This window comes from Podarcis erhardii (genome assembly GCF_964252035.2).
Source record: "Podarcis erhardii genome assembly, chromosome: 14".
NCBI lineage: Eukaryota > Metazoa > Chordata > Lepidosauria > Squamata > Lacertidae > Podarcis > Podarcis erhardii.
In genome coordinates, this window is record NC_138503.1 from 27,739,937 (window position 1) to 27,765,030 (window position 25,094).

A 25,094-nucleotide genomic window follows, 5' to 3' on the forward strand; every position below is an offset into this window, starting at 1 on the left:
ATATTCAGGATACTCACTGTGGAGTGTGAGTTTATATTTAAGATAATTTAAGTCACCAGTTAAGGTTTAATGTGAAAGGTTATTCAAGGGACCACCTGAGTTAAGGCACAAGATTATTACAGAAGCTGGTTTTCACCAGAGAAAGGAGTATATGTACTTCTTTTAAATGTCCTTTTCCCTCCCATGTCTAAAATAATGTTTTACAGTGCAATCCTGTGCATGTTTAATTGATTGCTTTTTAACATGTTTTTAAGCTGTTTCTATTCTAGTTGTAAGCCACCTTGAGTCCCAACAGGAGATAAGGCAGGTGATGATGATGATGATAATAATAATAATAATAATAATAATAATAGCAGCAGCAGCACAATATAAGGCACTTCTTGCCTTCAGAGGTCACCATAGCAGTGTGGTGGTGGTGTTATAAAAAGAGTTTTCTCAATGGATCAGACAAGGGCCATGTAGTCCAGCACCCTGATCTAGCATTGACCAGATACGCCAGGAAGCTCACAAGTGTTTTTGATGGTAATGACCATTTCTTGTTGCTTGCCCCTTGTGTTTGGAAGTGAGGTATTTTGCCTCTATAGATGTAGGTTCCATTTTTTAGCTTTACTAGCCAAGAGTCGCTGATAGATCCAGTCTGTGTGGATTGGCCTCATGGTTTCGTTTTGTTTCTAAATAATGTTGCTAGTGGTCTTTCAGCAAAAATCCCTGTAAGAACTGTGTGTTATATGAAGATGGTAGACAAGAGTGGAAGGAGAATATTAAAACTAACAAAATGTAGCGCAAAGGCAATAAAATTCCAGAAGAATTAAATATTCCTGGCAGTAATGGAAGAGCTATATGATCCCTCCCCCCAAAAAAAGTCTATGATCATGTGGAATTCTGATTGTTTAAATTCTTTCTCCTTTGTTACTCAAATGAATAGTGGAAACAAATAGATTTAAATAGGTTACAGTTTGTCCTACTACTTACAAAAGGTTTCATGGACAAGAAGAGGCTAGTCATTATGCTTTTGTTTCTGCATACAGCTAGTCATCAACACCTGTTTCTGGGTTGTTGCCTAAATTAGAGCAGCCTTCTCTGTCTTGTTCAGAGTGCAGTCTGACTTGACTGTTCATCAGCAAAGAAGATACTAAATTTTGCATCTCAACAAATGGCATTTTCAGTATTCAAGTATGTTTAAAAAGTATGTTTAAAAATACTTTTTTGTACCATAGGATCTCCTATGGTACACTAGGTTGCATCTTTTTTTATACTGAGTTAGAAAGTGCAAGAGATTCTGTAAACTGCTGGGAAGGGAAAGAAGTCTGAGGAGCTAGACAAAGAAGTCTCTGGGACAGACGTTGCAGGTAACACACAGCTTTTTTTGTCTACCCCTGAAGTGTGTGGCTTGACTAGCTTGCATGAGTCTTCTGGAGTTACTCATTTTTATGGTCTCTTTATGCTCTCTGCTTTGATGTATATCATCATGTGAATTGCTAGATAAATCTGAGGCAAGGATGTGTGTGCTGATGAATGAATTGTCCTTCCTCTGGGCAAGGAGGTTAAATTAAATGACCCTTTGGTCCCTACCCGTCCTGTGATTTGGGTGAGGTACATCATGAAAATCTCATTTCATGAAGTTTAAGGATGGTGGTTATTTTTGCCAAGGGAAGTGGATCATTACTTGGCCATGAGTGTTAATAGTCATGCTCAGCTGAAAGAGAACAAACTTATTTGAGACTTAAGTCAATGATACTGCATTAAATGGCATTCACGGTAACAGTCCTCCCCTGAATAATGTGATTTCCATCAAATTGCAGTCTGACAAAAAGAGAGCAGGGTGAAGGTGTGCACATATTTCTGCAGTGTTTTTCAGTGTGCACAGAGCTATAAATTTTATAGCCACAGCAATCTTCCAAGGTAGGTTACATTGAGGCTCAGACTGACTACTCAGTGCATTTCATCACAGTAAACCTGCTTCTCTCATGCCACAACAAATCAACATTTGCCATATTATACCACTGGTGGCTCTAATCTGGTTAAGTAAAATACACATAAACAATTTCTCCTTCAGGCTGGGCTTTACCTTCCAAAACAGGCAGCTTAGCTCTCTCACACATTATAGCATCTTTTCTGCATCAAAAAGAGAAAAATATAAGTAGCTTCCTTGCTGTTACCTGGTTTTGACATTCCCATAGCAACCCACCTCCAACTTTGGTGTCACAAGCTCACCCATCATCTGTTGCTTTACAAGCAGGATTCTGTTCAAAGATGAGTAAAAAGGCTGTGACATGAATGGGACATATTTTCCTGTGTGTTTCTGACAGCTAGAAAATAAAGGCACAGCATGACTCAGGTTGTGTGGACATGATCCAATCTTGCAAAGGTTAGGTACTTTAATTAATGTAAAGAAAAGACAGGTGTCATCACAATCAGCTGCATTTTAAATATAATGCAGCAATAAATAGCCAATCTCAAGCTGAGGATAATGCAGAAGAAAAATTTGTCATGAGATGAGAATCTTGATACTTAAACAAACAGGCAGAGGTTTAACCAAATTGGTTGGCTCAAATCTATGCAATAGGTAATAATACAGCTGCTTCTCTTAGCTATCACAGTACCAAGCAAGAAGATGGTGTATTTGTTTAGTTGCTCACAGATAAGGCACCAAATAGTGTGATGATTTGGCACTAGCGTCACTGTCACTGAAAGTAACAAAGGGTTCAGATCTGTAATGGAAGACTTGTGAAGTTCACCAAATGTGGCATCCACTTTTAAGTCCATGGGGCTTTAAGCACTCATGTGAGCAACTTGAGCTGAGCCAAGGAACTGGTGCAGCTTTTTTGGAACAGAAATTACATGAGTTCTAAATGGAATTCGTTGGTGGCTGTATTTTGGCTCAGTTGAAGTTTCTGAGTCACCTTCGAGGGCAGCCCCACGTAGAGTACATCCCAATAATTCAGTGTATAGCCTACCAGAGCATGGAGTAGAATGGCCAAATAATTGCTGTCCAAAAGGGGACATGGATGGCAAACCAGGCAGAGCTGGAAATAAGCCACCAAGGCCACCTGAGCCACTAGCGACAATGTTGCATCCAAGAATATCACCAACCTACTGGTCTGCTCCTTCCGAGAGAGTGCAGCCCATAGGACAATTCCCATGGCACTAAGCAATAGCTCCTCATAACAGCTTTCTGAAAAAAACTGCCTTGAAATTAGGAGCAGAACCACTGCAATACAGTGCCCCCAACCTCCACATCCCAGAGCCACTCCAGAAAGATACCATGGTCAGTGTATCAAAAGGTGTTAAGAGGCCAATGAGAATAAGCAGGATCCCGCTCTCCCCACCTCTCTTGATGAAAGTCATCAACCTGGTAAGCCTGATACGGACAGCTTAAACATAAAAAATTACAGACCTATCTCATTGCTGAACAATGATTATAATTTTTTTGCGGGAATAATGGCAGACAGACTCAAAAATTGCTTAAAAGATCTCATACATAAAGACCAAGCCGGATTCCTCCCAAATAGACAGTTAAAGGATAATGTCAGACATATTATAAATATCATAGAATATCTAGAAGTTAAAAATGAAATACCGGTGGCATTACTGTTTATAGACGCTGAAAAAGCGTTCGATAACGTTTCATGGCAGTTTTTGTTAAAGTCTATGGAGGAAATGGGGATAGAGGGCAACTTCATAAAAGGCATAAAGGTGATCTACTCTAACCAAACAGCTAAATTAATTGTTAACAACAATCTGACAGACACATTCAGCATTATGAAAGGAACAAGACAAGGTTGCCCTCTCTCCCCTTTACTATTCATAATGGTTCTAGAGGTCATAGCGAATAAGGTGAGATACACGCCAGAGATACGGGGCATTAAAGTTGGAACAAAGGAATATAAGTTGAAAGCTTATGCGGATGACCTAGTGTTATCGTTAGAAGAACCACAAATAAGCGTCGGTAAAGTTTTGGAACAATTAGATGAATTTGGCAAAGTATCAGGTTTCAAACTAAATAAAACAAAGACTAAAATGTTGGTGAAAAATACAGATAGGAATACACAAGAGAACATAGAACAGGAATGTGGAATTAAGATTTCAAAAAAAATCAAATACTTAGGTATTTGGTTAACTTCAAAAAATATCAATCTAATTAGCGATAATTATACACCTATGTGGAAAGAGATTAAAAAAGACCTGGATATATGGAATAGGCTAAAACTTTCATGGTCTGGAAGGATGGCGGCAATCAAAATGAATATCCTGCCATAAATGCTGTTCTTATTTCAAACCATCCCAGTAATTAGGGGCTCTGCGATCTTTAAAGAATGGCAAAAAAGTATTTCAAAATTTATATGGCAGGCAAAGAGGCCAAGAATTAAATTTCAAATACTAACAGATAGGAGAGAAAGAGGGGGCTTTGCCATACCAAACCTAAGATTATACTATGAGGCTTCCAGCCTGTGTTGGCTTAAAGAATGGATTACTCTGGAGAATTTAGATCTGTTAGATCTAGAAGGCTTTAACAATAGGCATGCTTACTTGTGGCTAAATAAAGGGAAGGTCCATAAAGGATTCTCCAATCATATTTTCAGAGGAGCACTGCTTGAAATTTGGAAAAAAATAAGAAACTTCTAGAAAAGAACACTCCTTGGTGGTTATCCCCAACAGATATCTTAACAATAAAAAAGGTAAACATGGAAGTGAAAAGGCTAACATATGAAGACATATTGATTAAAGCGGAAAAAGGTTGGAAGATCATGAATTGGGGATGAAATTAAAAGAAAAGACCAAAATTTATTTCAGTACGCGACAACGGCAGCTAGGATATTGATAGCTCAAAAATGGAAATCAGTTGAGATTCCCACGATTACAGATTGGCAAACAAAATTATTTGAATATGCAGAATTAGCAAGAATGACAAACAAAATCAGACATCAAAAAGAAACAAAGTTTACTGAAGAGTGGAGTAAATTTGTGACGTATATTGAAAGAAATTGTGGTAAATTAAAAATTACAGCAGGTCTAACATAATCCTTGTTATGCGTAAATTTTGGAAATGGAAACTGCAGGAGAAGAAAAAATGTAAGAAAACCGTAGCAGGATAGGAGGGAGGTCAAAATGTGTGTTAACGCAGTGTAAATAAGTGGATGATACTTAACAGTGATTGATAAGAGTGTTTACTGTTTATTTTTATATGCCCTTTTTTCTTCTGTTATATGTTTTTTGCTTGTGTGGAAATCTCAATAAAAAAGCAAATAAAAAGAAAAAAAAGGGAAAAAAAGAAAGTCATCAACCTGGTAAAATGAGACACAATCTTCTCAGTCTCTTGAGATAGGTATGAATTCCAGGGAAGCACTCCAGGTACAAATGAAGGGCTATAACTCACCTCAGAAGCAGATTTCAGAGTATGTTTAGTTTACTATTCTGTTTTTACCAGCATGTGGATGCCATTCATATTTTCTGCCTACTATACTTTCTGGCAATAAAATCTTTGCTGTCACTAGGGTGCAATATCTAATTGCTCACAAAACACTGAATGACTGTTCTCTTTAACTAACATGTTCCGCCATACCTGGGATGGTTCCTTCACATTACTTACAATGCAAAGTTCAGATCAGAAATCTTAACAACCAGCCCAAAGTTGACTGCAAAAAAATAATAATAAGAAATTAAAGGTCCTGCTGGTTTCCAATTTCTTAGCACCATGAACTTAGATGATGACACAAAGTGGCTCGAGTGGGTAGCCAAACAGTTTGAAAGTATCGCCGGGGAAGATAAAGAGATCGACCTGGAAGAATTCAAAGCTGCTCTCAAGGTGAAGGAGGCAAGTTTTGTCAAATGGGGTAGGAAACCCAATTGGGCTGAGGATTGTGACAATGCAATGATGTTTTTGCTTAGAACGGCCCCTGTGTGAGGAAATACTGTGAAGATATTTGGCTTCACCCCTTTTTGGGGAGGGAATTTGTGCATATAGATTTGTTCATGCGTACTTGGAGATGCTTAATTGGGAATGGTGTGCAGAAGAAGGGTGGCTGATGGAGACTAGGAGGTTATGGGCAGAGAAGGAGGGTGCTGAAGAGCAAAATCAGCAGGGCGGGGGGGGAGAATGCTGGCATCAGTAGGGACTGAAAAAGTAAGGGAATGTTGAAGATTGGGGGATTTGGGGTTAGGTCAGAGTGGGGGGCCCATTTTTCAGAACCTATTTTTAATAACCAGCCAGATCTCCCTTTATCTGAAAGTCCCCAGTTCACTAATATTTCAAGTACTCAATTGCTTCTATTCCCATAATATTGAAGTAAGGTCTAAATAAAGACTAGTGAGAAATTGGAGGGTGTGTGTGTGTGTGATTTCCACTCCTGGATTAACCCCCACCCCCCAGTTGACTTTGCAAACATTTTCGCCCTCTCCTATAGTCCTTTTTCGCTGAGCGTTTCTTTGCTTTGTTTGACTTGGATGGAAGCGGCACCATCAGTTTGGACGAGCTGCTGGAGGCCTTGAAGCTGCTGGTACATGGAAGTGAAACAGACAAACTCCGGTTCCTCTTCCAAGTTTATGATGTGGACGGTAAAATTCCAAAACAGCACCCTTGTTCACTTGCATTTTGTCAAAACAATATCACTGTTCTACTCAGCATTGGCACTTTAGGGCAATAACTACCAATGCTCCTGGCTTGGTCCATTCACATGGAATGGTAAATGACTACAGCAATGTTTTATTATCAGATCAGTAATGTTTTTGTAACAGACATAAATGTAGCTTTTATTTTGGTGCAGAACTTTATTTCTGTTTTAGTGCCAGTATAACTTGATTACATCTCACTGTATCTTGAAATAAGTCTTCAGAAATTGTATCAAATCGTGGGCTATGAAATATGTTGGAGCATTTACAAAGCTAGCCCAGCATGTCCAAATCCATTGTGTTGGTTGTTTCTTCAGTGCATAAAATAATGGTTATGAAAAAGTCCTCAGGGTTTTTTTTAGAGGCAAGAATATTCTTGTTAAAAGCGATTTCATATTTGTGTGTGTGAGTGTGTCGTTGTTGGGCTTGCCTTTGTCACTACTGCCCATTCACACCACTGCTTGCACACCTGGAAGCAACAGGTGAACAGGCAGCAACAGGAAGGAAAGGGAAGCAAGAAAACCAGAACCCCCCATGCCTCTCTGGGCCTCAGACAAGCTCTGCATGGGCCTGTGTTGTGGTAATCCAACCTAGAGGCTCCAACTGCCTTAAATCTTGCCTGTTGCAGATTTATTTGATGCCGACTGGAGATCCTCTTCCACTGTAGGCAGTGGGTCCATTGAACCTGAAGAATTGCGTACGGTCTTGGAGTCATGCCTGAAGGAGAGTTCAATATCTTTGCCAGAGAAGAAATTAGATGACCTCACGTTAGCCCTTTTCGAGTCGGCTGACTCTGACAACAGTGGGTCCATCACCTTCGAGGAGCTCAGGGAGGAACTGGAGCGCTTCCCAGAGGTCATGGAGAACTTAACCATAAGGTATTTTCTCTTCCACCTCCTAATCCAACTTTTCTCAACCCACCTAATGTCCTCCAGATGTTTTGGAGAAGTCCCACCACTCCCAGCATCATACAGTCATGCAGGCTGGGGTCCATGGGAGTTGTGGCATTAAAACAGCTGGAGAGCACCAGGTTGGGGAAGACTGTATCCTGTAACCCCAAATTACCCCCTGAAAATGCTGCTTCACTGTCCTCCAGCAGCAGTAAGGCGGCACCGGGGCTCCCTCATCCTCAGTTCCGTCTTACAATTCCTTCTGCCACTTACAGGAGGATCCATCCCATCAAACCAACACTTATTTTTATTTTTTTTTATTTATTTACATCCTGCCTAATTTTCAAAAGAAACTTGAGGCAGGTAACAAATCCAGCCAACACAATGATATTGACATATATAAGAATCCCCGTTAAAACACCCAGCATGAGATTAAAACAGTAACACAAAACACCAAAACTACTGTAACATATTCCAAAACAGCTATCACAAACAAACATCAAAGAGAAATAAGAGAAAGACGGACATGTTATCTGAAGGCCTTCTTAAAACAGGAACTCTTTTTTTTTACCAGCTGCCTAAAATTATGCTGGGGCAGGGCCTGACACACCTCGCTTTTCTTAATTTCTCTAGTTTTAGGAAGTTGTGCACCCATCAGACCAAAAGCTTGGGCCAAAGAGCCTGGGAAATACCAGCAGCAGAAGCAGAAAGAAGGTGGTGGTGTCAGGTTTCAGTTGCCATCTCTGCAGCTGGGTGGCTGGGCTCATGAGAGTTGTAGCTGCAAGCAGCTGGAGGGCACCATGTTGGGGAAGGCTGCTTTGAACCATTGACTCAGCCTAGACAGGTCATTTTCATTGGCAGCCTAAGAAATATTTTCCCCTTTGACACCTTGAAATATTCTTGCCAGCAGCACCTGGGGTTTAGAAATAATTACCCACCCCTGCTTGCTTCCTAGGCGAAGAAACTCGCTCTGGGAGCCTCTTTGAAGGAAAGCTGCACCCTTTTCCCTCAGCTGCAGCTGCCTGCATTCTCTTGGGGATGAGCTGCATTCCCCTGCTATGTTTCAGCTCTGCGTAATTGGAACTCTTGAGCCTGCTGCCGCTGCTGTCAGCTGTCATTGCAGCGGAAATCTGCTGCGGCTTGCAACACTGGGGCAGAGAGGACTTCGGTTTCCTTAGCAGATGAAAAACAGCCAAAGCATCTTGTGGCACCCTAAAGATTAACGCATTTATTCCCGCAGAAGCTTTCATGGATGAGAGCCTGTTTCGTTGGATGTGCTTGGCTGTGGGTTCTGCCCAGCGAAAGATGCCGCGATAAATCGGTTCCCATCTTTTAAAGGTGCCCCAAGTCTCTCTCGCTGATTTGGTTGCAGGGAAAAAACTAGAGCAGCTGTCCCTCTGGAATTCACAAAGGATCAGTGGTCGGAAGGAGAAAACTCCCTTCGGAAAAAGAGAAGGGCTGTATCTTTGTCTCTAGCTGCTTCCATGTTGGAGCCCTCTAGCGCTGCTGGGGTGTTGCTTTTCTGCAATTAACCAGAACCAAAATAAAAACTTAGTTTAGAGCCATATTATCTAGCAGTAACCTTTCCAAGACGGGTCCTTTGCTTACTCATAAGCAAGTCCCATTTATCATGGATTTTCAGCATCACGATTTGAGTGTTTTGTACTTGCAGGTTCAGCCTGTTTTGTTGTTGGCTCCTGAGAGAGAGCCAGAGGGAAATTAGCAATGAATCGCCTCTCTGAGCTATAGCCTCCGTGTCAGTTTCTTTTTCCAAAGCAGTGCCATGCCTATCCGTGACCTGGTGCCAGATGTGGAATCATCGGAAGACAAACCAGACACCCCACAGGTCAATGACCTTGAGGAGCAGGCAGGTTCCCCTATAGGGGTCCTCTGGGTTGATACCTGCTTGGAACTGTAAGAGGAGAATGGCGGCACCAAAAGTTCCAGTTCCAAGCCAAAGTGCAATGGCATAGCATGCATCTATAGGCCCAGTGTGGGTAAGGAACCCTCTTGTAAGGCATCCATGAAACTCATTCAGTACCAGAAGTAGCTGCCAGGATGATGTCTAGGATGCCAAAGTATGTAAGGTCATCCTCTTGAGCCTTCTAGTTGCTGGAAGCAACACAGGTCTCTGGCTCCTTGCTCCTGAATCTAGTTCCTTCTCTTTATACCATGCCTAAACTCCCTGTCATGCTAAATGTTAGACTGCTGCCTGACCTGGCGCCTGGATCATATTTTGGACCTAAACTGCTTGACCTTGGTTTGCCAGACTGTAATACACCTGCAATCCTGCTTAAGCCAACTGGGACCCAACCGCAACTGAGTTGCACTAGAACATGGCAGTCCTGTGGCTATAGAGACCAATATGGGAGAGACATGTTTTGTTGCAACTGGGGCAGATGAAGGCATCTGGGTTTGCCGCTGCAGATGCACTGTGGCGTTTCTTCTCTCTGCACTCTTCCCAGCAGTCATTCCTCCTCTGGTCACTGCTTGAGGATATATGATCTGTCTCCAGGCACTGCAGTCGTCCACAAAGGATACCCACAAGGCAGTGTTGATGTTGCCAGCTTTCATGTCACATTTGCAGACATATTTGTAGCACAGAGCTGGTCTGCCAATGGACCTGGGGCCTGAAGCCAGCTCCCTGTAGAGCATGTTCTACCATCTTCCGTTCTGTGGATGGCAAATGACAAAATAGCAGTGAACGTCATGGTTAAAGAAATAGGAATGTGTGGAAGCTCACGAGCTGACTGATCACACACGTGGAAAAACTGAATCTGAAATATCTGCCTGAAATACAATAAAGCCTACATCTGGAAGCGAAGAATGTCAGTTCCAGAGAGGAGCCAAGGCAGAACCAACCTTTACCTATTGCTTTATTTGAGAATTCCAGAGGGCTTAGACAAAGTCCAGTGGACTTTTCTTTGCGTTGAGCATGTGGCAAGGACTAAGTCATGCCAAATCTGGGGTCTGCTGTCCAGTTCGGTGCTTTACTTGTCAAGCGATCCTTGGGCATCACACAATGGCTTCTCTAGTCTAAAAGAGGCACGACAGGCTGCAGCAAGAGGTTCTATCGAGCAGATCCTGCATCTTCTGAAATTTCCTTATGTGATAGCAGTCCTCTGGTACTCGAGTGAACCAGCAGGTGGCTCTGTGTGATCACTGAGGCTAGAAGCACATGCTGTTCACAGAAGCCAGACCCCCCCCCCGAGCTATCATGCTCCAGTATCTGAATACATATTGCCTCACCCAAGGCAGAAACATCCACCCATTGGCCATTCTTCAAGTCAGCCCACATATTCTTGTTCCCAGTAAGCCACAGTTCAGCTGCACTGTGTAACAAAGCTTTAGAACAGCAGCCACAGACAACTCGTGCAAGTGAGCCAAGCCACATGCTATGTGGGAAAGTACATTTCCCTCTGTGCTTTTCCAGTTCACCTGCCAATCTGCCCCTGGGAGAAACTACAGTGGTACCTCGGGTTAAGAACTTAATTCGTTCTGGAGGTCCGTTCTTAACCTGAAACTTCTTAACCTGAAGTACCACTTTAGCTAATGGGGCCTCCCACTGCCGCCAAGCCACTGCCACGCAATTTCTGTTCTCATCCTGAAGCAAAGTTCTTAACCTGAGGTAATATTTCTGGGTTAGCAGAGGCTGTAACCTGAAGCGTCTGTAAGCCGAGGTACCACTGTATTTTCTAACCCCCAAATGGCAATCCGTCATGCTGGGAGGTTGAAGAAAACAACTCAGTAACAGTGGTTGTGTTACACCATATGTTGAAAGCACATGACTTTCCCCAAAGAATTCTGGGAACTGTAGTTTGTTAAGGATGCTGGGAAGTATAGCTTCTGAGGGGGTAAACTACAGTTCTTGGAATTCTTGGGGTGGAGGGAGTCATGTGCTTGTAAACAGAGGGGAGAATGTTCTTAGATGTCCCCTCTAAAGAGCCTGTGGGAAAGCAAAAGGTTGTGGCAGAAGTAAGATTATGTGAACATTAATTTTGCCCACCCAATATCAGGTCTATTTCTTGGTATATTTAGGAACCTAGAAGAGCCTGTTGGATCAGGCCAGGGGCCTGTCTGGTCCAGCATCCTGATTCTCACAGCGATCAACCAGATGCCTGTGGGAAACCTGCAGGCAGGATCCGAGCACAAGAGCCCTCTCTCCTCCTGTGGTTTCCAGTCCTGCCCTCTGTCCCTTCCTTTATCCCACCAGCCCCAATAGGCAGCAGCTGCTGCTGCTGCTGCTGAGCTCAGGGTTATGCAAGCTATGTAGCCCAAACAGGTCTACTGAGAACCCCAAGGTTTGTAGACACTGAAAAATATTTACAAAGAAAACCTAAGAGGCCCCCGCCAAAAAAGAAAGAAAGAAAGAAAACTCAGTTCAGTTAAGGTTTCACTTGTGGTTTATAGAGTCCTGAGAGCTCTATTTGCATTCATGGGTTGAAAGCAAGGCTTACGTTCTAGTGAGCGATTAAAAGAGCAACTGTTTGCAGTATGATATGTGCATCGGGGAGAGATGCTCTCCTGAAACTTTTGTGAACTGCTGAGTATGGCTAAGCTGGAAGGTGTATGCTTCATTAGGGCGTGTTGAATTTTCAAGCTTTCAAATTCCAAAAATAACTTGGGAACTCAAAAGATGTTTTGCTTAAATCAATATAATTCAGTTTTGCTTGGTAAGTAAGATGTGTGAAAAATTGCCTTAAAAACAAAGATTGCCAAGTACTTATATGTTATATATTATTATTAGTAGTAGTAGTAGTAGTATTCAATATTATTTATTTATTTATTTATTTATTTATTTATTTATTTATTTAGCATTACCTGACATTTTCAGAAGGCAGGCTTAAAATTATTGAGTTTTCAGATAGCAGTTTGTGCTTATTCATCAGACGTAGACTTACCAAGCTGCATGTTGTCCAGTCACATCAATAATAGCAGATTCATATTCTTCACACCCCAAACCATATTTTTAAGACCGCTTGCTGAAAAAATTTGCAAAAATTAAGTTTCACCCCCTAAAATCAGGGAGAGGGCCTTCTTGGTAGTGGCACCTGCCCTGTGGAACAACTTGCTATCAGATGTTAAGGAAATAAACAACTACCTGACTTTTAGAAAACATCTGAAGGCAGCCCTGTTTAGGAAGGTTTTTAATCTTTGATGTATTTATTGTGTTTTTAATATTCTATTGGAAGCCGCCCAGAGTGGCTGGGGAAACTCAACCAGATGGGCAGGGTATAAATATATTATTATTATTATTATTATTATTATTATTATTATTATTATTATTATTATTTTATATGGCATGCTTCATGGTCTCTTTTCTCTGGGTCTTTCTCTCCCCTCTCGCAGTGCTGCAAGCTGGTTAAAGCCCCCCACTGCGCTCAGGAAGAGCCACGCGCCACGCTACCTGCGCCCAGCCTATTGGCATAACAACAGGAGCAAGCTTCTCTTCCTGGGCGGCTACCTGTGTGTGAACATCATCCTCTTCACCTTTGCGGCCTTGAAGCATGTTGACTCTGGCCCCTGGATCATGTTGGCCAAAGGCTGCGGTCAGTGCCTGAACTTCAACTGTGCATTTATAGTGGTGAGTAACGCGATGTATTCATTATGTAGTGAATGTCTTAAGCATACAGAAGTGGCCGTGGTGGGTCAGAGCAGAGGTCCGGCGAAAAGACGGCGCCAGAACAAGTTAATTCTCTCTGTTTGTATTCTATGCTGCTCCTCTAAGGCTAATAAAAACCCACAGGCTCCAATAAGTAACTCAGGTGGTGAGTATCAGCAAGATCTGAGCCACAGTAGGGCTACTGAGAAACAGGAAGGCAATATTGGCCATGCTGGGGAGAACCTCAAGTTTTACAAAAGTACAATAAGTCTTTAAAATATTTTTTCAACCCATTGAGGACTGAAGATACTCAATAAGTTGAGTGTTAGTTGGAAAAACAAAAGAAGAAAAGGTTTGGGAATGCAATGGAGTGTCTTGGAGAAGGGCATGGCTGGCTCGGCTACCATGATACTCCATTCCATACCACCACCACCTATGGTTCCTATGGAAAAGAACACTTTGTTGCAGGTCCCCTTATTGATTTCTGTCAAATCTCGCCTGTTGCTGCTTACGTGTGCTTTGAATGTTTGAAATAAACAGATTCGCCTAGTCCAGCATTCTGTGTCTGACAATGCCCAATTCACAAGCATCCTTGGCAGCCATCCTTGATTTTGTCCAGGCTCTGGAAGATGCTCATAGCCAAGAAGTGGAACACAAGCTTTGCATGCATAGCTTCAATTCCCTGGCATCTCTAAATGGCTGGGAAAGCACATGGGCTTTTTTTTCAGCTGGAACTCACCAGAACTGAGTTTTGTCACCTCTTTGGTGCATTGCGTCACCTCTGTAGCTTTGCGGCACTTTGGCATACCACTTTGTGTTGCACAATGGAGGCTGTGTGCGGGGGTGGCACAGCAATTGGTGTGGTGTAGGGTGGCAGTAGTGTGGTGGGTGCTCCCCTAAAATAAGCTTAACAAGTTCTGTCACCTCTTTTTCTAGAAAAAAAAAGCCCTGGAAGCTGTATCCCTGATGCTGCGAAGAGCCACAACCAGTTAGGCTATATAGCTAGAACAGGCTTCCTCAACCTCGGCCCTCCAGACATTTCAAGACTACAATTCCCATCATCCCTGACCACTGGTCCTGCAAGTTAGGGATCATGGGAGCTGTAGGCCAAAAACATCTGGAGGGCCAAAGTTGAGGAAGCCTGAGCTAGAAGGACTAAACTTTTGACTCACTATAAATCCATTTCATATGCTGGTGGAGCACTGTCCTTTTAGAAGCATGCCTGGTGCAAACATGTGGCTCTTCAACTAACTTCTACAGCTATTTTCTCCCCCCTTGAAGGTGCTGATGTTGCGCCGATGTTTGACCTGGTTACGGGCTACCTGGGTAGCCAGACTTCTGCCTCTAGACCAGAATGTCATTCTGCACCAGCTAATCGGCTATGCAGTAGCGGTTCTAACAGCAGTTCACACAGGGGCCCATGTAGCCAACTTTGGTAAGTGACAGTTTTCTAATTATTTATTTAAAATATTTTTATACAGCCTTTCAATCCTACCATGTGTCCTTTGAAGTAACAGGTAGGCCTGGGGGTGGGGGTGGCTCTCTGAACTTTCCACCTCCACCATAAGGACATAAGGAGAACAATGATTTTACCCACCCATGGGCTGCTCTCCTGTGTTTTCCCTGTGGTGCTTGCATCTTTTTTTAGGCTACAGAAAACCTGACATTTTTAGAGTCCAATAACACAATCTCCACAGGTGTAAATGACTTAGCACTAATCCCCCCTTTTTTAAAAAAAGAAGTGTGGTTTTTACACGTGCAGTGATGTCTATTGCCTTGCATATCCACATAGGCACACTTGAACTACTGCCTTTCCCCATGGTGTCATTTTATCAGTATGTTGCTTTCCCCCCCCTTAATCAGGATTTTAATTTGCGCTAAAACACCTATTTTTAAAAACTGAAATATTCACACGCAATAGTGCGTAAATCAGAAATGTGTGGGTTTTTTGCATACGTTAATGTATCATTGTGTGTTGTTTCTAAAGGCTGCCTGCTCTAGCATTTCTGGACGGTACCATTTTATCATCTCGTTCGCCCACCCCAATCTTCCAAGTTGCTCTAAAACTCTTTGAAACACCTGTTTAAGGTTTTTGAAGCAACTGTGCCATAGCAGTTAAATAAAAATGTGCTTTAGTGCATACCTGGACAGTTGTTTATAATCAAATTGTTTAAAGGTCTAGAAGATGCATGCTCTGGTTCTTCTCCAACATCTTGCTCCTTGCTCATATGCTTTGATGTGGGCAGAACGGATCAGGATGTTCACATACAAAAAGTGCTATCTGCTTGAAGAAAGTGTGTGCACTCCCTACATTCCCTGCCTACACAAACAGACATACTGTCTGCTCCAACATGCCAGGGGCTTATGGGAGTTGTAGTCCAACTATCATCTGGATGATACAAGGTTAGCAAAGGCTGTCTTAGAGCTTCATGGTTCATATCATAATAATATGTCATCATCATAATAATTTATTATTTATACCCCGCCCATCTGGCGGGATTTCCCCAGCCACTCTGGGTGGCTTCCAATAAAATATACAGTAATGCATCAAACATTAAAACATTAAAAGCTTCCCTAAACAGGGCTGCCTTCAGATGTCTTCTAAAAGTCTGGTAGTTGTTGTTCTCTTTGACATCGGGTGGGAGGGTGTTCCACAGGGCGGGTGCCACTACCGAGAAGGCCCTCTGCCTGGTTCCCTGTAACTTGGCTTCTCACAGTGAGGGAACTGCCAGAAGGCCCTCGCCACCGGACCTCAGTGTCTGGGCAGAACGATGGAGGAGGAGCCGCTCCTTCAGATATACTGGACCGAGGCCGTTTAGGGCTTTAAAGGTCAGCACCAACACTGAATTGTGCTCGGAAATGTACAGAATGCCGTTATTGCGGTGCTAGAATTCTCTTAGTGGAGGTCTTTCTCTCTCCCCTATAGTTAGAATGTCTCAGATCAAAGGCACTTATCAGCTTTGGGAATACCTCTTCACCACCCGGCCTGGGATTGGCTGGATTTATGGAACTGCCTCCCTCACAGGCCTCATGCTGCAGCTCCTCATCGCCCTTATGCTGGTGTGCTCTAGTACTTTCGTCCGCAAGGGTGGCCATTTTGAGGTGACGTGCTTGACTTCCTCCTCCTTCCTGTTGCTTACGTCATTTGCCTTGTGAGTCAAGTAACTCCCAAGTGTCAGTGATCTCTTTTGAGCTTTGCTTATTTTAAATTATCGATGTGCTCTTCGTCCAGTTTTAACTTCAGGCTCATCCACATTTCCAGTTGTCCAGTGGAAACTTCAATCCACAGAAAAAAATGATTGACATTTGAACCGATTCAGCGGGACACAGTGGGTTTTCCTGGGGAAAGTGGTGGGGCAAGCAGAAGTGTAGACAAGCCCTTAATCGTTCAAAACACCGCCTTGCTCTCTTGAATAAGTAAGATGCCCTTCTTTGTCACCAGCAGGTCTTCTACTGGACTCACCTTTCTTACATCTTCATTTGGGCTTTGCTAATTGTCCACGGTCCTAATTTTTGGAAGTGGTTTGTGGTACCTGGATTTCTTTTCCTCTTAGAGAAGATCTTCGGTGTTGCCATGTCACACGTTGGAGGACTGTACATAGTGGAAATCAACCTCTTGCCCTCAAAGGTTTGCTTCCCAAACAATGATGAATTAAAAGGGGAAATGTGTGAAAATACCTAATTTTCCGGAAAGAGTAGAAGTGGAAGTGAGGTGGCTTGAGCATCTGATTTGATTTCCCCGAGCTTACAAAGCATTCTGATTTGTTTCAGGGAGGTTATAGGATGTTGTATCAATCCCAGAGTTTTCCATGCATTTTTAACATCAAATTCCTTACCCCAGAAATTCATAGCATCCTAGAATTGCAGAGTTGGAATGGACTCCATGGGAAATCTAGTCCAACCCTCTGCAAAGCAGGAATCACAGCTAAAGAATCCCTGACAGGTGGCCATCCACCCTCTGTTTAAAATCCTCAAATGAAGGAGAGTTCACCACCTTCCAAGGTAGTACATTTCACTGTCAAACAGCTATTACCATCAGAAAGTTATTTCTAAGGTTTAATCAGAATCTCATTTATGGTCAGGTTGTACTTTGCAGAGCAGGAGAAAACAAGCTTGCTCCATCTTTCATGTGAATGCCTGTTCAGATATTTGAAGAAGGCACTCATATCACCTCTCATCCTTCTCTTCTCCAGGCTAAACATACCTAAATCCCTCAATTGTTCCTCATAATAACAATCATTCTGAATAGAATTATTTTTGAATGGATTTGCTGTGCAAGAGCACCAAATCCACTGGAAGGCTGTATGCGTACCATACATTTAAAGCACATGACTTCTCCCAGAGAATCCTGGCAATTGCAGTTTACTCCTCACAGAGCTACAGTTCCCAGCACCCTTTACAAACTACAGCTCCCAGGATTCTTTGAGGGGGAGTAATGGACTTGGAATGCCTAGATCATGCGCAGCCTCATTGTGCAACCTGAATTTGCTGACATGCGACAGAATCCCAACCCGCTAAATAGTGATCAACTAGAATCCTCCTATGAGCTGGGCATTGTGCTTCCAGGTCATATGCAAACAAGTTGTTCCCTTAGTGATGGCATTTCCCCTCTTCACATGTGCCCTATCTTTCTCTTTTGGATCCAGGTGACTCATTTGGTGATCAAGAGACCTCCGTTTTTCCACTACAAACCTGGTGACTACGTGTACCTGAATATCCCAGTCATAGCCAAGTATGAATGGCATCCATTCACCATCAGCAGTGCTCCAGAGCAACCAGGTAGATCTCAAGCCAGCCGGAAAGCAGCCTGGGCTGGGGTTTAAAGGCAAGGGCATCAAACAGCCCACACCAACCTGGCGCCCTGCAGGTGTCGTGCACTCAGGTCCTGCATGCATGTTTCCCATTGAGGCACCTGGTTGGCCACTGTGAGGAGAAAGCATTGGACTAGATGGATCCAGCAGCTTGATCCAGCAGCCAGGCTATTCTTGTGTTCTTCTTCTTCTTATTATTATTTAATGAATTTATATGCTGCCCTATACCCAGGGGTCTCAGGGCAGTTCACAGAATAAAATCAAGATATAAAACCACACAATACCTAATAAAAATAAAAACAGCAACCCAGTACCCTTCCACACACAAAAAACTCCCACATTTTAAAAGGGCATAGGATGTAAATCGGATCAACCAAATGCCTGGTTAAAAAGGAACGTTTTTGCCTGGTGCCTAAAGGTGTATAATGAAGGTGAACTTCCCTGGGGAGAGCATTCCACAGATGGGGAGCCACTGCAGAGAAGGCCCTGTTCTTGTGTTGCCACCCTCTGGACCTCTTGAGGAGGAGGGCCTCAGAAGAAGATCTTAGGGTCTGGGTAGGTTCATATGGAAAGAGGTGGTCCTTGAGGTATTGCGGTCCTGAGCCATTTAAGGCTTTATAGGTTAAAACCAGCACTTATGCCAAGTCCTCCTATCAGTCCCAACCAGCACTGCCAGAAGCTATAGTCGAAAACATCTGGAGGGTATCAGGTTGGCGAAGGATGGTGTAAAAACCTTGATATGTAATTCATCTGGTCCCATTGTCTGTCATGCCAGGAAGATAGAGTCCCATGCTATTGTCCCAGAGCAGGGCTGTACAGATCTACTGAAGCAACCCACATCAATGCTGCAATAGGTTTCTCTCTGCAGAAATATTGATAAAGTCACTTCTCTCCCTAATCCCCTTCTTGTGAGCCAGGCTTCATATTCCCATTGGTTTGTATGTGTTATGAAATTAACGTTGGTCCTGTTCCTACTCTTTTCAAAATCAAGTTTCCAATATTCCAAAAGGCTTGCAAAGCTTCGATCAGGCTCAGGACGTTTCAGGTATAATCCCTTTCCTGGTGTCTCCAGCCCACTCAAACCTTGACATCTCATCCTTGAGGCTGCTGTAAGTAAGTGGTGAGTTCCTGCCTCTTAATTTGGGAAAGGTGGCCTTGATCCACTTCCTGCTATGAGGTGGGTTACCTCCTGGCTCTTGGCTCAGTTTAATGAGGACGGCTAAGGATGCTTATGTTTCTCACTGGGTAACCTTCTGCTTTCTCTCCAAAGGGACCATCTGGCTGCATATACGGTCCCTGGGACAGTGGACCAACAGGCTATATGAATACTTCTGGAATCAACAGGAGTGTCATGACCACAGGTCCGAATGGCTACACAGAAAGGCAAAGGCAAAGAAGAAGAACAGGTCCCAGAAATGGGTGCAGGTTTGCGATTAAAACAACAACAACTCAGTAACCATGACTGTGGTGTCTTCAGTGGCATTTAAAAAATCTTAATGGGTTGATTCTAAGTTAAATTCTGTGGCATTGCACTGGATGAACATGGTACTGGGGGGTTATGGAGTGGGGGGGTAGAGGCAAAGCTGAGGCTCTGGGCATGCTTGGACTTTAATTGCATAGAGAAATCATTTCCGTGGAGCAAGGTCTTTTGTGGGGAGGGGGGGTTACAATTTGTGTAGGCAGAATACTGAGCACAACCCATCACTGACTCACCCAGCCCTTGTCAACTTGTGGACAGCAACACAGAGCTGAAGCAAAGCCAAGAGGGCCGCAGGTCAGATCCTGCAGCTCACCATGAACTTTTGTTCCAGAAATGTCTCTTTGGCTCCTCTGACCTGGACCAGCCTGTGGCCAGCAGTTCCGATGAGATGGTTGAGATCTTATCTTATATGCCCATCAGGCATCCCAGCTGGGAGACTGCGAGTGTCGGAGCAGCCAGCCAGTGCAAGGAGGGGAACACACAACCCAGAAGAGGAAAGGTCTGGCTTCTCCTGGCAAATATGTGTACATTCCATCCTTGATAGATCTGCCCCTCTCCCCCACAGAAAGGCATACTTCAGCTCTTGCTATGTGGCAAGGAATCCAGAGGCTGTGTGGAAGGGTTTAGTTTCCTTCAGGAGTGAGGCTACAGGAGGCTTAGGTGATTCCTTGAATCTTGACAAATGTGCAAGGAGAACAGAGCAGAAGCAAACAGACTCCTAAGACAGACATGGAAAATTTTCACCAGTTCCCCTGTGCTTCCAGGCCAGCATCATATAGCACTAAACTCATAGCTCTATTCCTCTGTTTCTGAATGAAAAAAGTTCAACTTCTTTCATCTCTCCTTGCAGAGTGCTGGTTTCAGACTTACAGGTAAATTGGCCTCTTAAGAAAACTTGCATTAGGGAACACTGTGAACTGGCAGGGTATATTGGTGTGCTTTTTCTGTATATATATATAAAATTTGTTTCCTTATTCTTTGTTAAATAATTAAAAAAAAAATAAAAAGAGAAAGGAAAAAAATGAGAAAGCAAAAGAAACAATAATTTACAGTGCAACCCACCCCTAAATAGGGCTCTTTTTTCTAATGGGATATGGTGGACCTTTCGCTAACAAGAACATATTCGTTAACAGATTCCTGGCAGGCTTAGTGAGAATCAGAGACTCTGTAACATCAAGGTAAGATCTGCTGCTGCTCTATGAAATGCCTTGAGCACCCACAAGCAGGCCAGGTTCTGTACAGAGTTTAGAAGCATCTCTTCCCCAGAGACATTGGGGGTGGGGGTGCAGGAGGGAGCAACCAGGTATCAGGAGAAAGCTCAGGGTGTATCAAGTAGCTGAGTACAGAAGTCAAAGTTTGTAAGGCTTAATAAACGGGCAGGCAGGCACTTGAAGAAAAAAGAGGTGGGAATGTGCCCTGGGCAGAGACAGAAGCATATTAGCACCTCCAACACCACAGTTTCTCTTAGCGTGTGTCAGGTGATGCTAAGCTAAAATGTGGGAGAGGGCTTTGGGACAACGTTCCCCCTCTTAAAAAGATGTCTCCTCACTTTTGATGCAGTTTAAATCTCTCTCTCAGAGGGAGAGGAAAGCGAAAGCTTTGCTTGCCCTCCGTTCTGTCACGTAGCCAAATCTAAATAGGCTATATCTGGTGTTGCGGTGACATCATGTTTGTTACACAATCCCTGATGGGCTGGGATCATGCAGAGAAGAAGCCCTTCCAAGAGAAAAGCTGGCAGCAAGACAGCAACCAACAGGAAAAGCGATGGCCGCAAAGAGGTGTCCCAGAAGGGAGGGACAGTGGCAGCTAGTGGCAATGGCAGGGGTAGCGAATCCCTAGGCAAGCCAGGCCCCAAATGCAGGCCAGGGTTCTGAACTCCCACAGTTGTGAATTCTTCCTTATCACTAAGAAGATTATTCACTGAAAGCTCAGTTAACTCTGCAGTCACCAAGGATAAATCATAACATAACAAGCCAGATTTACCACGAACAGGATCAAATCAGTGCCGTGCCGTTACCTCCCCAGTGTTACATCGATGGTCCTTATGGGACTCCCACTCGAAGGATCTTCACATCAGAGCATGCCGTTCTGATAGGAGCAGGAATTGGGATTACACCCTTTGCCTCCATTTTGCAAAGCATCATGTTCAGGTTGGTCTGCTGCAGATTAGAATCAATTCTTTTGTCAAAGTTGCAGAACCTGCATTTTTTTCCCCTTTCCAAAAACTAGTTTTAGAATGTGCAATCTTTTATTTGATCAACATCTTCTGCAAGGGTGAGGAAACCTTTTCAGTCTGAGAGCTATATTCTCACATGGGTACCTCCTGAGGGTCAGGGCAAAAGCAGGTGTGTCTGTACCCTTGTACAGCAGACTAAATTCCAGCCACAAAAATGCCAGAGGTCATTACAGATGATGCATCTCTACAGTCTTCATTCAGGTAAGCAAGAGGGATTATCGCAGGTCAAGGACACATTCCAGCCTTCCCTAAACATTCAGGAAGTGTAGCTCTGGGGAGGAAGTGTGGCTTACTGAGAATCTTCATGGATACGGTAAATAGAGAGATCTGCCTTTGGTTCTTGGAGGTCTGCATTCCACCCCAAACCCTCTCCCAGCCTGAGGTTTCCCACCCCTGGTCTACTGTCAAAAAGGCAGTATGATTCCAAACCTTGTCTACTTCTTGTAAACCAATACACAGAACTTTTAAAAATGGTTGCAACTTTTTAAAAAATCGCTATTGAACTTTCCAAGTAATAAGCAACAGCCATTCCTGGTTGTATTTGTTAATGCCAGCTGCTAAGAAAGGCTGGCGATTCTCTGCTCACCTCAAAAGATACCCTATAATTTTTCTTTCTTTCTTTCTAGACACCGTATGCGAAAGCAAACCTCTTCTAGCCAGGAAAACATGAAACTCCTGAAGGTGAGGTGGCGTCCTCAGCTGTGGCTTGGACGTTTGTGCAGAAAAGCATTTTTTGCTACAAAAACAATGAACAGCAGTAGCAGTAAGTAAAACCTTCTTGTCTTTAGGTTGACTTTATCTGGATCAACAGAGACCAAAAATCATTTGAATGGTTTGTAAGCCTGCTGACCCAGCTGGAAATCAATCAGGCTGAAGAAGACCCTAGCAGTAGGTGACCATTTTTTGTCCTTGTCTTTCTTTAACCGTGACCCAAACTGAACACCATCCTCAAGAGGATGAACCAGAATGATGCCACCTGAGGCTTCCAAACTTAAACTGTGGGTTGGATATATTTTGATGGGAAAACTGGACTTAATTCACACATGAACCATCCTAAACCCCCCCCCCAGCATCCTTTATCCCTCCCTCCCTCCCTCTCCCCCCCCCTCTCTCTCTCTCTCTCTCACACACACACACACACACACACACAGACACCTTCTCTTAGTGGGGTACCAGAAAACCTGAACTGGCTCAAAACACAGAATTTCTCCAGGCTTTTCCTTGTTGAAATGTAAAAAAAACACACATGCAAAATACCATGTTTCAGTTGACCTCTCAATATGATTTCAAAGAAATGTGTGATGGATCATTGAGGGGTGGGGGCTGTGCAAGGTATGCCCACTGCCTGCCACCACCAATGCTCCTGGCAGCCATGCCACCAGCATGTTCAGCATGCATGAGAAGGTGGCACTCTGTGTGTGTACCAATGAACCAGCACAGAATTTCTCCACATGCGGTAAGATCCTAGGCCAACCAGAGTGGTGCATCTAGTTATCTCCTGCTTTGACTACTGCAATGCACTCTACGTTTGAAGGTGAACCAGAAACAACAGTTAATCTGGAACGTGGCAGCTAGACTGGTGACTGGGAGCGGCTGCCGAGACCATATAACACCGCTCTTGAAAGAACTACATTGGCTCCCAGTACATTTCCAAGCACAATTCAAAGTGTTGGTGCTGACCTTTAAAGCCCTAAAGGGCCTCGATCCAGTATACCTGAAGGAGCGTCTCCACCCTCATTGTTTAGCCTGGACACTGAGGTCCAGCTCTGAGCGCCTTCTGGCAGTTCCCTCACTGCAAGAAGTGAGGTTACAGGGAACTTGGCGGATGGCCTTCTCAGCAGTGGTGCCTGCCCTGTGGAACGCCCTCCCACCAGATGTCAAGGAAATAAACAACTACCTGACTTTTAGAAGACATCTGAAGGCAGCCCTGTTTAGGGAAGTTTTTAATGTTTGATGTTTTATCGTGTTTTAAATATTCTGTTGGGAGCTGCGCAGAGTGGCTGGGGAAACCCAGCCAGATGGGCGGGGTTATTATTATTATTATTATTATTATTATTATTATTATTATTACCACCAGGACCTCGCCCACCTCTTATGTGGAGGAGCTTTATGCACATATATGTTGCCCTGCCTGTGTAGAGCCACATCTCATGAGGGCCAAAGATGGGAAGGGGCTATAGCTCAGTAGAAGAGCCCCTGCTTTGTAGTCCCTGGTGGCATCTCCAGGTAGGGCTGGGAGAGGTTTCCTGAAGCCCTGGAGAGCCACTGCTGCCAGTCAGTGTAGACAATACTGAGCTATATGGACCCAAGGTTCTCAGTCCGTATAAAGCAGTTTCCTCTGTTCCTATGCAGCTGGTGGGTAGAGGTAAGGGTCACAAACTCCTGAACCCCCCGCTTCAGATATCTTTCCATGTTCCTTCTAATGTGCAGACCGCTTCTTGGAGATGCACTTGTACATGACCTCTGCGCTTGGCAAGAATGACATGAAGGCTATCGGCCTGCAGATGGCGTTAGATCTCCTAGCCAAAAAGGAGAAGAAAGACTCCATCACGGGCCTCAAGACAAGAACCCAGCCAGGGCGCCCAGATTGGAACAAGGTAGACTTCACAAAGCTACTTTTAACATAATTTACAACACCTCCCCCCCCCAAAAAAAACCCCGGTGCCCCATGTACGTATTTAAGCTGCAGCTCCCATCAGTCCCTGACACCAAAACAGCTGAATGGCACAAGGCTGGTAAGACTGATTCCCAAGCATCCTTGTGGCTGTGGTGTGAGCTGCTTTTAAAGAACAGATTCTAAGTCAGTATTTCAGCCTGCTCAGTGGGTTCCCTTCGGCCAGGCAGCCTCAGCCTAACTGACCCCACAGAATTGTTGTGAAAATAAAATGGAGGCGGGCGGAACCTTTGGAGGAAGGGCAGAATAAAAATGCATTTTTTTTATTTAAAAAATGCATTTGAGATGTATTGGGGGAGCCCAAGGCGAGGCCAGCACCTTCTTCTGAAGCTTGAAAAGAGAGTTGTTAGATTTCTGTCTTGTATCTCTTTCCGGTACCCCCAGCTCTTTCAGAAACTAGCGAAAGAAAACAAAGGGAAGGTCCATGTCTTCTTCTGCGGCTCTCCAGCTCTTGCCAAGGTCATCAAAGCTCATTGCGAACAGTTCAACTTCCAGTTCTTCAAGGAGCACTTTTGAGCAGCATCCCTGGGCCATCCTGGACTGCGATGTTAAGGCTGCAAGCTATGCATGAGTTAAGTAGGCAATGTGATTTGTGGAAGAAAACATTTGTGGAATAGTTCACCAAGACCCCCAGCTATTTTCAAGTGGTCCTTAGAAATGTTTTTGATAACTGTTGTCCTAGGGATACTTTGTGAATCAACCCTTCCTCTCTGTGTTTGAATGTTCCAAACTACACATTGTGGTTAATCATGTAATTTGCCATTGAATAAAAAGACATTTCTTTCCGAAATA

General features: G+C 43.8%; 1 protein-coding gene across 4 annotated transcripts; it reads left to right on the top strand.

The window, feature by feature from the left end:
* Positions 1-417: 417 nt before the first annotated feature.
* LOC309328675 (NADPH oxidase 5-like) lies at positions 418-25,094 on the top strand. Of its 4 annotated transcripts, none has more exons than XM_081838891.1 (17): positions 865-1,349; positions 5,692-5,815; positions 6,405-6,555; positions 7,277-7,487; positions 12,849-13,083; positions 14,383-14,536; positions 16,028-16,203; positions 16,547-16,729; positions 17,748-17,880; positions 19,183-19,337; positions 19,724-19,891; positions 20,526-20,570; positions 21,418-21,542; positions 22,255-22,309; positions 22,417-22,516; positions 24,059-24,225; positions 24,687-25,094. In XM_081838891.1, the coding sequence occupies exons 2-17, from the start codon at positions 5,696-5,698 to the stop codon at positions 24,816-24,818; spliced, it is 2,310 nt and encodes a 769-aa protein (XP_081695017.1). In that variant the 5' UTR covers positions 865-1,349; positions 5,692-5,695; the 3' UTR covers positions 24,819-25,094. The 4 variants fall into 4 exon arrangements, with proteins under 4 accessions (XP_081695020.1, XP_081695017.1, XP_081695019.1 ...); XM_081838893.1 differs by having other exon boundaries at positions 5,692-5,806; XM_081838892.1 differs by lacking the exon at positions 865-1,349 and having other exon boundaries at positions 5,639-5,815.